General features: G+C 41.5%; 3 protein-coding genes across 18 annotated transcripts in view; 1 reads left to right on the top strand and 2 right to left on the bottom strand.

Annotated features, from left to right (window-relative positions):
• Positions 1 to 3,115, bottom strand: part of PRSS35 (serine protease 35) — a 152,821-nt gene extending 149,706 nt beyond the window's left edge. For all 6 annotated transcript variants that reach the window (XR_014546816.1, XR_014546817.1, XR_014546818.1 and 3 more), the window contains exon 1: positions 1,900 to 3,115. The gene's annotated coding sequence lies outside the window, so the exon portion shown is untranslated. The remainder of the gene's footprint in view (positions 1 to 1,899) is intronic.
• ME1 (malic enzyme 1) overlaps positions 1 to 6,121 on the top strand; it is a 113,743-nt gene extending 107,622 nt beyond the window's left edge. For both annotated transcript variants that reach the window (XM_083608236.1, XM_083608237.1), the window contains exons 13-14: positions 3,122 to 3,220; positions 5,510 to 6,121. In XM_083608236.1, coding sequence (XP_083464362.1) covers positions 3,122 to 3,220; positions 5,510 to 5,677 — 267 coding nt within the window. In that variant the 3' untranslated portion in view covers positions 5,678 to 6,121. The remainder of the gene's footprint in view (positions 1 to 3,121; positions 3,221 to 5,509) is intronic.
• A 1,300-nt stretch (positions 6,122 to 7,421) lies between these two features.
• Positions 7,422 to 12,661, bottom strand: RWDD2A (RWD domain containing 2A; the record flags this gene model as incomplete). 10 transcript variants are annotated; one of them, XM_083608251.1, is made up of 4 exons in its annotated part: positions 7,422 to 7,476; positions 7,573 to 8,194; positions 8,731 to 8,955; positions 10,773 to 10,908. In XM_083608251.1, 4 exons carry the CDS (start codon positions 10,845 to 10,847, stop codon positions 7,439 to 7,441), a joined length of 960 nt encoding a protein of 319 aa, XP_083464377.1. In that variant the 3' UTR covers positions 7,422 to 7,438. The 10 variants fall into 10 exon arrangements, with proteins under 10 accessions (XP_083464377.1, XP_083464380.1, XP_083464379.1 ...); XM_083608254.1 differs by lacking the exon at positions 10,773 to 10,908 and adding an exon at positions 12,529 to 12,661 and having other exon boundaries at positions 7,422 to 8,194; XM_083608253.1 differs by lacking the exon at positions 10,773 to 10,908 and adding an exon at positions 12,424 to 12,553 and having other exon boundaries at positions 7,422 to 8,194.
• Positions 12,662 to 12,671: the final 10 nt, after the last annotated feature.

Raw genomic sequence — 12,671 nt, 5'->3', positions numbered from 1 at the left:
CAACATGGATAGTAGCTGCCACTTTAGATGACGTTATCATGCAAAGGTGTGTACAACTGCAAACTGCTACGTACAAAAGTGCACTATGAGAAAAACTCATGTGCTTTTTACAAAGGCTACATGTGTACACAACCTATGGGTCTCTTAATTTGTCACCTGTCCATTTAAAACTGATTTTTTAAAAAATAAAAAGATAGTTTAGTCATTGTAAAAACAGCAAGTCCTGTTTTCAGGTGTTCTTACTTGCACGCCAAGTAGAGTTCAGCATTGATTTGTGGATAGTAAATCTAGGGCCCTGTAGACTATAATGCCATAATTGTAGGCAATTGTAATGTGATGACAAGCGGCATTCTTCTAAGCCTGATGAAGCAAAAGTAAAATGTCAGAGAACTGTGAGCTGATAAATTATTCTTGCAACTGCCCATGCTATGCTTTAGTCATTCCAGAGGTCACCCTATTAACTTTTCAATGATAGAATATGTTATCAGAAGGGCAAGGTGTTCACTTTTGGACAGTATCCATAGAAAGTCGAGTAGGTATTGTCTCATTATAGTGAAACTAACAGCACAATAAATTAACATGCTTATAATTTAAAGTTTAGTTGCACTGATCATGGTGTTGTCCTACCATTAAATGTACACTTGGTGGGCACAGTAAGAAGAGTGTTATCTGTTATCTTTCAAGATTTGTCCTCATCTTTAAAAGTATGGCAGAAACACTGGCCAGGAGCCAGATCCTTAAAATTCGTGGAATCTACCAATGAAAGGTGTATGTGTGTTATCAGAAATTCTACTTGCATAGCACCATCTTTCATGAATGTGTGTAGCAATTTACTGCCTGCCTCTAACCTTCTCCTTCTTTTTAATATGATTATAAAGGAAAGTAAGAAAAATATTTCTCCAGTTTAGAAATTCTTATTATTCAACCCTGCCACAGAGCAGGCATCATCCTTATGTTGGCTTTTCATTATATGGTAATGGATGTTGCCACCTTTTTATGCCTAAATGTATGTAACTTGATGTAAATCAGTACATGTCACGTAGCAGTATGATTCCTTTTGCACCAGTATGCAAATGTAACTATGATTCCTGACCTGTGAGGGGTAAGAAATCCCAGGAAAAAGCAATCCTACTGATTTGCCACAGGAAAAACAAACAGGTTTATATCTCCTTTTATTTTAGCTCCCCCTTGTGGATTCATAAATAATAAATGATTATACTATAATAATGATTGCCAGTAGCTTATTTCGCCATTTCCTAAAAAAAGAAAGAAAAAAAAAGACACACAATCTTTATTGCCTATTAAGCCTGCCTTGTAAATTAGCCCACAATAATAGCCTGGGGGTGTCTCACAGAGGAGAGACAGAGAGCCCTGTCTTTTCTGCATTAGCCTGTTACATTTCTAGGCTTGGGTGCAGAGGAGAAACAGAGGGCTCTGTCTTGCGCACCTGCATGTAATTCCTTGCTGTCTATGGCTGCCAGGCTACAAGTCTCTGTTAAGAGGAGGTGGGAAGTACAACTTTCATAGTACTAGGCAATTCTTTCTCCGAGTACAAATTCTGCTGCTTGTTTGGGTATTGATGCATTATGTCCTGACATATGGTAACTTTGCTTTTCCAGCAAGGTGATTTCTGCTCTTTCTTTCGCTCATCTTACTTGTACTAGCTACTCTGGTTTCTTAGAATTTTATTCTATTTTAGCTTTTTTAGCGTTAACAGGGTACCTGATTATTTTTGTACTTTGATTGTAATGTCTTGTTCCTGCTTTTCAAGTGTGTGTGTAATCTCAAAAGTATCCCTGAAAGAAAAATAACACTGAAGGAAAATCAGGATCATAGAACTATCTATTATAGGATCAAATCTGAGAATAAAACTGTATATTTTAAACTCTCAACACTAACCGCCTCATAGTTTGCGAAGCTCTCCTGCAGATCTTCTCTTGCCAGTCAGTTCTTGGCATCTCTTGTATAGTCCTACATTGTGTGTCTGTCATCACTGCTTGCGCCAAAGGCAAGGTGGCTCCTCCAGTTCCTTGGGAATTACTTAGATGTGGATTAGAAGTAAAATAGGGGAGATTGCCTCCGTTTTATAACCTTATTTAACTGATGGAGTCAAGCACTCTGTCAGGCAGATTCCAGTCACTGTCTACATATTTGTTGTGGTTAATGATTTCCCACAGTACTTTCTGTGTCCAAAGTGCTTTGCTATTTCTGTCTTCTTAGCTCAGTGTCCTATCTAAATAAATAACCACGACAGACAAGTATAATCCCAATTCCACCCATGCTGCATACATTGGCCCTCCACTCATGAGTATTGGTTTCTATATGTCTCAAACTTAATCTCTCTTAAGTCCCTTAATAGATTTTCAAATGTAGGTTCTCAGGATGCATGCAGCATGATTACTGAGAAGCACTTTGTATGCTCTGGAAAATTGCTATATAAATGCTGAGTAAGACTAAGAATGTCTTTTTAACCCCCCACCCCCATGCCTATGACTGATTATTTACTAGTTCCATCCTTTTCCTTGTGTGCCCTATCAGAGACCTTTTTAAAAGAGGTGTGCTCATGAGGGCTTTCTGGGTGATGAACATGGTTCTGTTTGACTTACCCTATGCTCCCATTTCATTACTGAAGCGGGACTTGATAAGTCCAGAAGTTTATTTCTGTGAACATGTTCATATGAAAATTGAAAAAAGCTGCCCATAGTGTAGATTTGAGGGGGTGCTGGACAAAGTGCCCTCTGGTTGGCTCCCTCCCCTTTGGTGGGACCTGTAGGGTGCCATTAGTGATCTTAGCAGTAGCAGTGTGCCAAGCAATGCAGAGTGGCTGGATCTTGTTGCCATTAAAATTTCCCAGTGCCCTGGAGCAATGCTGTCAGAAGCATTGTGGGAAATTAAAATGGTGGCTTAGAGAACAGGGCTGGGGAAAATAAAGAGAGGGGACAGCTGCTTGGAGTCCTGAAACTTGCCCGAGGATGTGGCTGCTGGTGCTGGCCATAGAAAAATGGTTTTCTACTGTCATAGAAAAATGGTTGCATACATCCAATTTTGGGCAGTGGGTTTTCAGATAAAAATACCTGTTTAATGAGAGCTTAAAAGAACATGTCTTATGTTTTGTTCCTAGGTCATATGTCAACAGGTCTCAGATAAGCATTTAGAGGAGGGCCGTTTGTATCCGCCTTTAGTTTCAATTCGAGATGTCTCTCTGAAAATTGCTGTGAAAGTAAGTACATTTTGCATTTCCTAATTAAGAATAGACTTATTATAATTTGTCAAAGACTGAAGGTGGATTTCATTATTTAATACATTTATATTTTCACCTTCTTCCAAGGATCTCAAGATAGGAATCAGTTTTCTCTCTTCCTCCCCCCTTTATCCTCAGAACAGCCCTATGAATTAGGTTGAGAGGAAGTGACCAGCATACAGTCATTTGGTGAGCTCCATGGCTGATTGGCAAGTTGAACGCAAGCCGTCCTAGGCCAATATTCCACTACACTGCACGGCATATATGATTTCCCTGATGGGGTGAATAGCAGTTGCAGGGGTTTGGAAAAATGTCACTGGAGGAAAGGTTAACCAGTCCAAATTCACAAAAATGGAAATGGACAGCAGACCATGGCTGAAACTCTAGTTTGGTCCTTGTGCAGTTGTGTCCTTGATCTTTCACCCTCTGGGCCTCATTTCCTTTTTATCTCCCAGGAGGTTGGTCTATTTTTATTGCTGAGCTGGATAGAGATAATCTTTCATGTAAAGATCAGTCTTTGTTGTCAGTAAGCTTCTAATCATGAACTCATTCCCTCAGGCTTATGTAGTAATTGATTCCAACTGCATGTAGAAAGAGCTGTCATATTTCATCTCTCTTCAAGTTTATAATATATATATTTTATAGATGTTAAAACACTCTTATGCAAGTTTCTCTGCTTAAATTCTCCAGCATTCTTTGTTTGGCAAAAACGTTTGTGAACAGCTCTAGAAAATTTGTTTCGTTATAGGAATAATTTTAAGTTAGAAACAATAGTCAGTATAATTGATGGGTGTGCATTATCCATCTAGCTTCTAGTCCCCTGGTTTTTATCTGAATTGGAAATATTTATCTTGTAATACTCTCCAGCTTAATAAAGCAAAGACACACAAGAAACACTAACATTTGACTTCATCTCACCTTCATATGTAACACAGAAATATTTTCAAAAACATATTCAGATATATTTTAGTAACCTACATTTATAGGGATATGTTTAGATGTGAGAAAATGAATGCTTATCAACATGTATATAGAAAAGAAATGAGTATGCAACAAACTCCCATCAGTATTTCTGATCTAGAGTATTGGTGCTGTACCGATGGGAGGCAATTTCCTTCTCTATAAATTAAGAAGTTCTGATTAATTTTGAAAGCAAATTTCAGAGCAGAATATGTTGGGTTGATGAACTGGCATGACAGGATTGAAGATTTTCTCTTAAGTCAGCTCATGTTTGGTTTCTTAGGCTTTCCGAAATCATTTTGGCTACAATAAATATGTTTTGGTAAATTTATCTAGGTGGAGAGAATTGGATGCTTTTATACCTTGCTGTAGGGGGAAAGTATCCATTCTACTTTTTAAAAATGTACTTACAATGGATCCAAACTTGCCCCTTGTTTACAAAGAAACCTGTGCCTTGTGCATTAGAGATCTTTTTGCTGGAGTGACTATGAGGTATACTCTTAAGCATGGGTAGGCAAACTAAGGCCCGGGGACTGGATCCGGACCAATCGCCTTCTAAATCCGGCCCGTGAATCAGCGTGTTTTTACATAAGTAGAATGTGTCCTTTTATTTAAAATGCATCTCTGGGTTATTTGTGGGGCCTGCCTGGTGTTTTTACACGAGGTGTGCTTTTATTTAAAATGCATCTCTGGGTTATTTGTGGGGCATAGAAATTTGTTCATTCTCCCCCCCCCAAAAAAAATTAGTCTGGCCCCCCCATAAAGTCTGAGGGACCTGCTGAAAAAGTTTGCTGACCCCTGCTCTTAAACATACTCTCTTAGAAATATGTCCCAAGGAAATCAGTGCCAGTTATGTCCACAGGCAGGGGTGGTGAGGACTGGGCTATAAAGAGCCAGTTCACACATTATATTACCATTTTTCATCTAGAAAATGAGGAATGTGACCATGGCAAACATGTATAAAAACACTTACCATATGTGAACACTCACCAGAGAGCCCAAATTAACAGCAGCTCCCTGTTGAGAATGCATTCTGTGACAAACTTGGGGTTGCTTCTCCAAGTGTGAAATACAATCCAACCAAGAAAAAGAATCTAAAGCAGAATTCATTTCAAGATGTATATTTTGCCAATCTCTTCCAGAAAATTGGGTGCATATTTTCATGGCTAGATTATAGCTTCATTTGTATCAGTCTGATAAGAATCTAATACTTGATATCCAAAAATTGAACTTTCTTCATTATACACTATGCTACCTCTCAGGTCAATGCAGAAGTCTAACAATGAGGGATTTGTCTTGCTCTCTCAGATTGCAGAGAATGCCTACAGCAACAACACAGCCACTTTCCACCCTGAGCCAGAAGACAAGGAAGCATTCATCCGCTCCCAGATTTATAGCACTGACTATGAAAGCTTTCTGACAGACTCTTACACCTGGCCCCAAGAAGCCATGAAAATACAGACTGGGAACTTTTAACAGAAAGACAGCAGCACTGCAACAATATTGGAAGCACTCAGATATTTGGTAGCTTTCAACTTTTGTCAAATCATAGCACAATTTGTCAGAACTCAGGATATATTTCTTTTCTTTTCTAGCAGCACTGAATACTTTTTAAAGCCATGAAATTTTGGTAGAATTGTTACAGTTCTTTCACTTTAAGCTAATGAATTAAGCTAAAATAGCACATGCCTAAGAGAATAAAAATCAATTTAGGCAGTTTTTAAATATTTCTTTTGAAGGGGCTCTGCTAAATTTACTACAGAGCAGTACTGTAGAAGCACATTTACAGTGTACTTTTCATATACTTAGACATCTGTATGAAATTATGGTCATATATTACAGTTCTGCGCTTAAGTTCAGATGAAATTTTTTTGCAAACAAATGACAAAGCAATATATCATCAGTATGATCAGTTTAAAAGCGTCTCAGCTGTTTCTTTTAATATTTTTCTTGTGACACCTATAGAAAAAGATAAAAAGCTAAGTACTTCTAACCAGAAGTTTTTTTATGCCAGATCAAATGTTCCTAGTCAAGGAAAAGTAGTTTGGGTCAGTAGTTTGCTAGGCATGTGCACATTTTTAACAGAGAAGCCATCTGATAAACCAATGACAAAGAGGCATCAGTCAGGAAGGTTACTGGATTTTCTGTAGCGTAACTACCCATGCCTTAGTGAATGAGCATGTGAACTATGCAATGTCTGGTACAACATCCAAAAGAGGTGCTCATGTATCTTCTAATATATAGCCTTTGTACAGTTTGGGCCGGAGATAACAAAAATATTTTTTTTGTGGACCTGCTACTTTGTGGCTCAGCTTGAATATCTGCAAACTTTAATGGCGCTGGAAATTATTTGTATTTGAAGCGCTAGAGCACAGATGGACAACCTGAGTGCAGCCCTCTGTCTCCTACAACCTTGTCCCCAATGCATCCTTGGCATCTACTGTGAGCTACCAGTGGCGAAACAGATTACAGTGGTACCTCCGGTTACATACTTAATTCGTTCCAGAGGTCTGTTCTTAACCTGAAACTGTTCTTAACCTGAAGCACCACTTTAGCTAATGGGGCCTCCCGCTGCTGCGTGATTTCTGTTCTCATCCTGAAGCAAAGTTCTTAACCTGAGGTACTATTTCTGGGTTAGCAGTGTCTGTAACCTGAAGCGTATGTAACCTGAGGCGTATTTAACCCGAGGTACCACTGTACTCAATTCCTGCCCCTACTGCTTCCTTTCCTTCATTTCTAGGCTGGAAAAAAAGGAGCCTCTTTCCCTCCACCCACCTTGGAAGGAAAACTGAAAGGAAGGTGTATGAATGGGGGAGATGGCGATACAAGGGAAATGGGGAGTGAATGGATTGCTGTGAGTGCATGTTTGTGAGAGAAAATGAATAGAAGGGATGGAATTGATGATGGCTTAAGGAAGGACAGAAAAAAGAGGTGTGCCCACTCACTTTGGCCCTGGCCACTGCTAGTGCCCTCAACCATTTCCCCCTTCACCTCAAAAATATTGTCCACTCCTTCCCCTAGACACCTTAGATTGTGGGGAACAGTGCCTGTCAGGACTGGACTTAGATGCAGCATTCATCTGGCTCAGTACAAATCAAGCCCCCTTACTCTTGCAGCCAATTTGAGAAGTTTTGCTCTGAACAAAATTACAAACTGATGTGCTAACTGTTCAAATGCTAAACAAAGATTCTGTGCGTGCCCTTTTAAGTTACTTGTCACATTCACTCATCCATACTTTTATTTTCTTGCGGCAGATTCATAGATGGATTTCATTTCTATTAACAGAGACAAGAAAATTAAAAACATAGCTTATTGTTAGTTGTCAGAACATTTGCCTTCAACGCCAAACAAGATCTGAAATACATGTTCACTTTGATGACCCTTAAGGAATTCTAGGAACTGTCCAAGGTCCATGTGATAGTCATTCCTCAGGCCGTAGTCACCATGGGCTTGAAACTGTAAATCTTCAAAAGTCTGAAAGAGACGCAGGTTATCCCCATTTCCGTCAATCTCTCTATTCTCGACATGTTTGCAGGAAATGTGTTTCCAGTTGGGATATCTAATAACGTGCCAAAATTCTTCACAGTTTTCTTTGACACCTTCCACACAAATGATTCCAGGCTTGCCAGTTAGGCAGAAACCAGTCAGATTTAATTTCTTTGCACAATCAAAAATCTTTTTCCTTAGTTCTTGTCTATAGATGTGGTGGCTGTAAATCCACATCCGGCTGAATAACGTTTTAACTTCGCTCTCCCTTGGCACATTTTTGCAGTGGAGTTTGCCGTTTTGTAAGTAGCTTATGCTGTTGTCTCGCAACCATTGCACAGCAGCACATACACAAAGTTCTCCTGGCTCCAAAGAAGCAATGTAAGAAGCGAGATCCTTGTTGAGCTGCAGTTGTTGCTGCCTGTCTACAGCACTTGATCTTGCAAAAAGGTGTGGTGGCACCTGGGGGTAGTCATGAGGTAGGGCTACCTGCAAATTTACTCTTGCCTAAAATTAAAAAGCAAACGTATGTTCACAAAACTTCCCAGTCTTCAGTGATTGCTTTGCATGCAGCACATCACAGTACAGTCATACCTCTTGTTACCTTTGCTTCAGGTTGCGTCCCAAGGCAAACCGGAAGTACCAGAAAGGGTTACTTCCAGGTTTCGCCGCATGCACAGACGCGCAAAATGACGCCACGCGCAGAAGCAGCGAATCGCGACCCGCGCAGACGCGGGCTGCGTTTTGCTCATGTTGCAAACGAGGCTCTGGAACGGATCCCGTTCACAACCAGAGGTACCACTGTATTGTAATTTAATACAGAAGTGACTAAATGAAGCATGAATGGCTGAGGCTAACTCCAGCTTTGGGCATGCAATATAGTACACTGGCTTAAGTTAATATATTGGCTCAATACAATACATGTTGGCTTTATTGAAGGTAGAAATGCTTGCAGAAATATTTAATAATTAAGTAAAATATTATTTTTTTTAAAAGGTAATAAAGCAAAGAAAAACATCCCAACCCAAAACAGATTATCTCACCTTTGGTTCATCAATAGTAACGGCAACTGAATATTCAATTATATGTGGTAGATTTTCACTTGTATTGTTCAGATATTTCTGAGCATTATGGAAATTATTTTCATCCTGAAGAGTTATTTCTCCTTTATCAGGAAACATAGAAAAAAGCATTTCTAATTCTGCCATTTGAAGTTCAAGTCTTTCTTTTATTATGCTGGACATTGTTACAGATGTGAAGTCAGCCACCTGCAAGTGGGAGAGATCGTATCAATAATGTTGTTCTCATGTCTACTAATATTCTCTCCCACCCACCCCACAATACAGATTGTAAAGTAATTGATAAAAGTCGTCCAAGCCGGAACAAAATAGTTTTGAACAAATGAAACACTCCTTTAACTTTGTGATAACAATGAAGCCTATAATCCTCAACAAGATTTAGGTTTTGGGTCCAAGGAGTTCAAAGAGACTAGTTGCGCAAATAAAACCAAGGCCATAAATGCATCCAGTTCTAACAGTAAGAAACACATGAAGTGAATTACAATGGATATGAAGAATCCCAACAAGATGTGGAAGCAGCTGAAGACCTAGTGCTAATATTATTATTGATTCTTGCATTCAATTTTGCATGGGTCATAAAATTACAAACGTTAATGACTATCCAGTTTCCACAGTGAAAATCATATCCATGCAAAGTATCCTGAGTGTTCTGTTTGCAGTGAAAGCACATTGTACTTTTAAGTGGTTCTCTTACTGCTTTCTCTTCCTTCTTAATGTATTGTCTTTGGCTGGCAGCTAATAACAGTTGCTGGCCAGGTTTGCACAAAATGGTAAGTCAAACTATGGCACGCTGGGATCTCATGAATGTGCAGGTTCTTGGAGATGAGCTTGTGGCCACTTTGCTCCTACCTGTTCATTTTTGCTGCCAAGTAAACAAACCTAGGCTACAGATTGTGCTTAGTGAGGAAGGAGGTTAACAGCGAGTCCCAGTTCAGATGACACACTAACCAAAACCTTGGCTCCAGTTACAGATAGGTAGCCGTGTTGGTCTGCCATAGTCAAAACAAAAAAAAAATTTTTTTTCTTTCCAGTAGCACCTTAAAGACCAACTAAGTTAGTTCTTGGTATGCTCTGTACACTGTGGCAGTATGCCTCTGAATGCCACTTTCTAGGAATCATTAGAGAGTAGAGTGTTACACTCAGGTCCTTTGGGGCTTTCCATAGGCATCTGGTTGCCCTCTAAACAGACAGGATGTTGGACTAGATGGGCCAGTGGCCTGGTCCAACAGGCTCTTTTGTTTTAAGTAAAAAGGACCAGGAAAGAGCAAAGCAGCTGTAAGCTTATATCCAGCAGCTGGTGCCTAGTTAAAGACGTCTTGGTTTGAAGCATTGTTAGGAACTCAGATATATAAGCTAGGCGCCAAATGGCTCCTTAAACCAAGGTTACTGTCGCCTAAAGGGAATGTCTAGTTGCTATTTTTGGGCAACACGGCTCTAGTCTTATTTTTCAAATGATGGATTGACTGTGATGGCTTATCAGTTAAACATCTGGCTAGTTCATATGGTGACCTTCAGCTAGGTTAAGAATTTTGAGAACTTAAAGAAAAGTCACTTGATCCAGGGACAGTCCACATATATATTGGTCGATTCCTACCTCTTTTTCTCAGTGGTGACATTCATAACATAAGGATATTTTTCACAACCGTGAGCAGGGTGGTGGGGTAAGTGAAGACAAGCTTTAACAGTAACTACAACGTTGATCACTGCTCTTGCTCAGGCTGCACAGAAAAAGCATTTTGGTTCCTGAAATTAATTCTGATTGTGCAGATAAAATATAACTGATTCAATGATTCCCAGACATGCATCTCCAAATGGTGAAGATGTCAGGTGGCATCCTGGCACCTTCACTTGGTTGCGAACGGCTGATAGTCAGGTACAAAAGGCACCTGGCAAATTTCGAACACTGGTTAGAAGATATTAACATCCACATTTGAACAACATATGCCTCAAATACCACTTTCAAGGTGGGCTCCCCAAACCAGAGAAGTCAACTGATGGGTTTCCACCTTAACTCCTCTGTAATGTATTGTAAGCTGCTCACATTTGTTCTGAGAGTCCAATACAAACAATGAATGTTCCATAGAGGCTCAGCTAGAGCGCTCTCCAGTCAGGTTTGACTCAGTTTTGTCAGGCTATCATATGTGGCTATGATAGTGACCCTTCACTTTAACTTGCAAATCCCACCCAGTGACTTGTGATGCAAGCACATCATCACGTAGTAGGCAGATGTTCTGCAGAAGGTAGGCAGGACCAAACAATAGCAGATGAAAACTAATGTACCACTTGCTTTTGTCAGCAATTCCCCCCCACCCCAGCTGTATGATCTTACTGTTTTTATGTGGCAGTTCCAGTTGCAATTTAAAAATGTAATATTTGCCCTTCTGGGTCAGATCAAAAGTCCATCTAATTTAGGAATGGGAGTATGTAGCCTTTGAGGTGTTTTTGGACCAAGTCTCATCAGCCCTAGTCAACCTAGCCATGGTCAGCAACAACAGATGTTTAGTTCTGCAACAACTGGAAGGCCCCAGGTTACCTATCCCTGATCTAATGAAAATTGTCTTTGCTGGTGAACAACCAAATGTCTCAAGAAGTACAATACAATGTATTCACCTCTCTTTTAGACCTCACAGTATATGCAGGGTTAGTAATCTATAGAGTGTCCAGTTTAGAGTACCCTGCCTTTCTTCACCTTAGATCCAACATGTATACAATCCGTACAACTGCATACATAAATAGTTCAGGTGTACACTTGTAGTTATTAAAATATAACATTCAACTCACACCAACTGTATACCTATATGCGCAACAGTGGAACTGTACAAAAATGATCAAGGGCACAATTTCAAGCAGAAACGTGTACGCACGTATACACAGCTTGGCAGGTTCAGCTTAACGTGTGAACAAGGTTCCAATGCGGATAAATCACGTGGTGCACACTCCGCGCAGTCCCAAAACTGCTAAGCAGCAGGCTGCCCTCTCTTGAGAGCCCTTGCCGTGGGGTAATAATTGCTGAAGCCAGGCAAGAGGCTCCACCAGCGGCATCTGAGAGCGGGAGGAATCTGCAAATCCTCCAGCTGCCATTACCCGCCCTTACAGCCGTTGGTGCGGAATTAAAATGGCTCCGCCACCTCCCTCCAATAAGCACGCGGCGGAGGACGTTGCGAAGCCCATCGAAAGGAACCGGCCGTCAGATCCCTCAACACCGGGAGCGAGGCCAATCAGCCCACGCTCTTAGGGACGAAGCGAGTGATTGGCTCGTTCCTTCAGAGGCAAAGGGAGCGCAGCGTGTCGCGGCGGGGACCCTCCGAACCAACGTACCTCTTGCGAGGCCCGCGTGTGCAAACGACCACGCCCCCCCTCTCGCGCGCATGGGAACACCTGAGCAGCCACGTGATCCCAGGATGCCGGCGCGAGCGACTTTCCTGAGCATGCGCGTCGCTAAAGGAGGGCTTGGGCTTCGCGTGCGCGAAGGGAGCCTCAGTGGCAGGCGCAGCGGAGGGAGTTTCGAATTCAAATTCTGTATGAATTGCCTGCGGTCAAGATACGTTACTGTTTCGTTTTATTTTTCACCATGGGCTCACTGGGAAGCGGGGCCTGTTCGTTTTAAAAGCCAGGCTTGCCGCTTTCCTAGAGGGGACAAGTAGGCCCACCCCTTACTTCTGAGGAAGCCCGCTAAAGGACCGGCCAGGGCTGCCCAGCTGAAGCTCGCGGGCGGGCCTGACAGGGAGGCAGCTCTCTCTCTCTCTCCTGCCAAAGGCCCACCTGCCGGCTGGAAACCGCGGGAGGGGAGAGGGCCCTTGGGCTCCGATCCTGCTTGCGCGCTTCCCACAGGCCTAATCCAGCGGGGCTGCTCTCGCTGCCCTTATGGCTCCGCGCGCACCCCGCTTTCTAGCCCGCTATAGCCG

Source organism: Podarcis filfolensis (genome assembly GCF_964270895.1).
Source record: "Podarcis filfolensis genome assembly, chromosome: 3".
Taxonomy (NCBI): domain Eukaryota; kingdom Metazoa; phylum Chordata; class Lepidosauria; order Squamata; family Lacertidae; genus Podarcis; species Podarcis filfolensis.
Note: the sequence above shows the minus strand (reverse complement) of the source record. Positions and strands in the feature narration are given on the sequence as shown.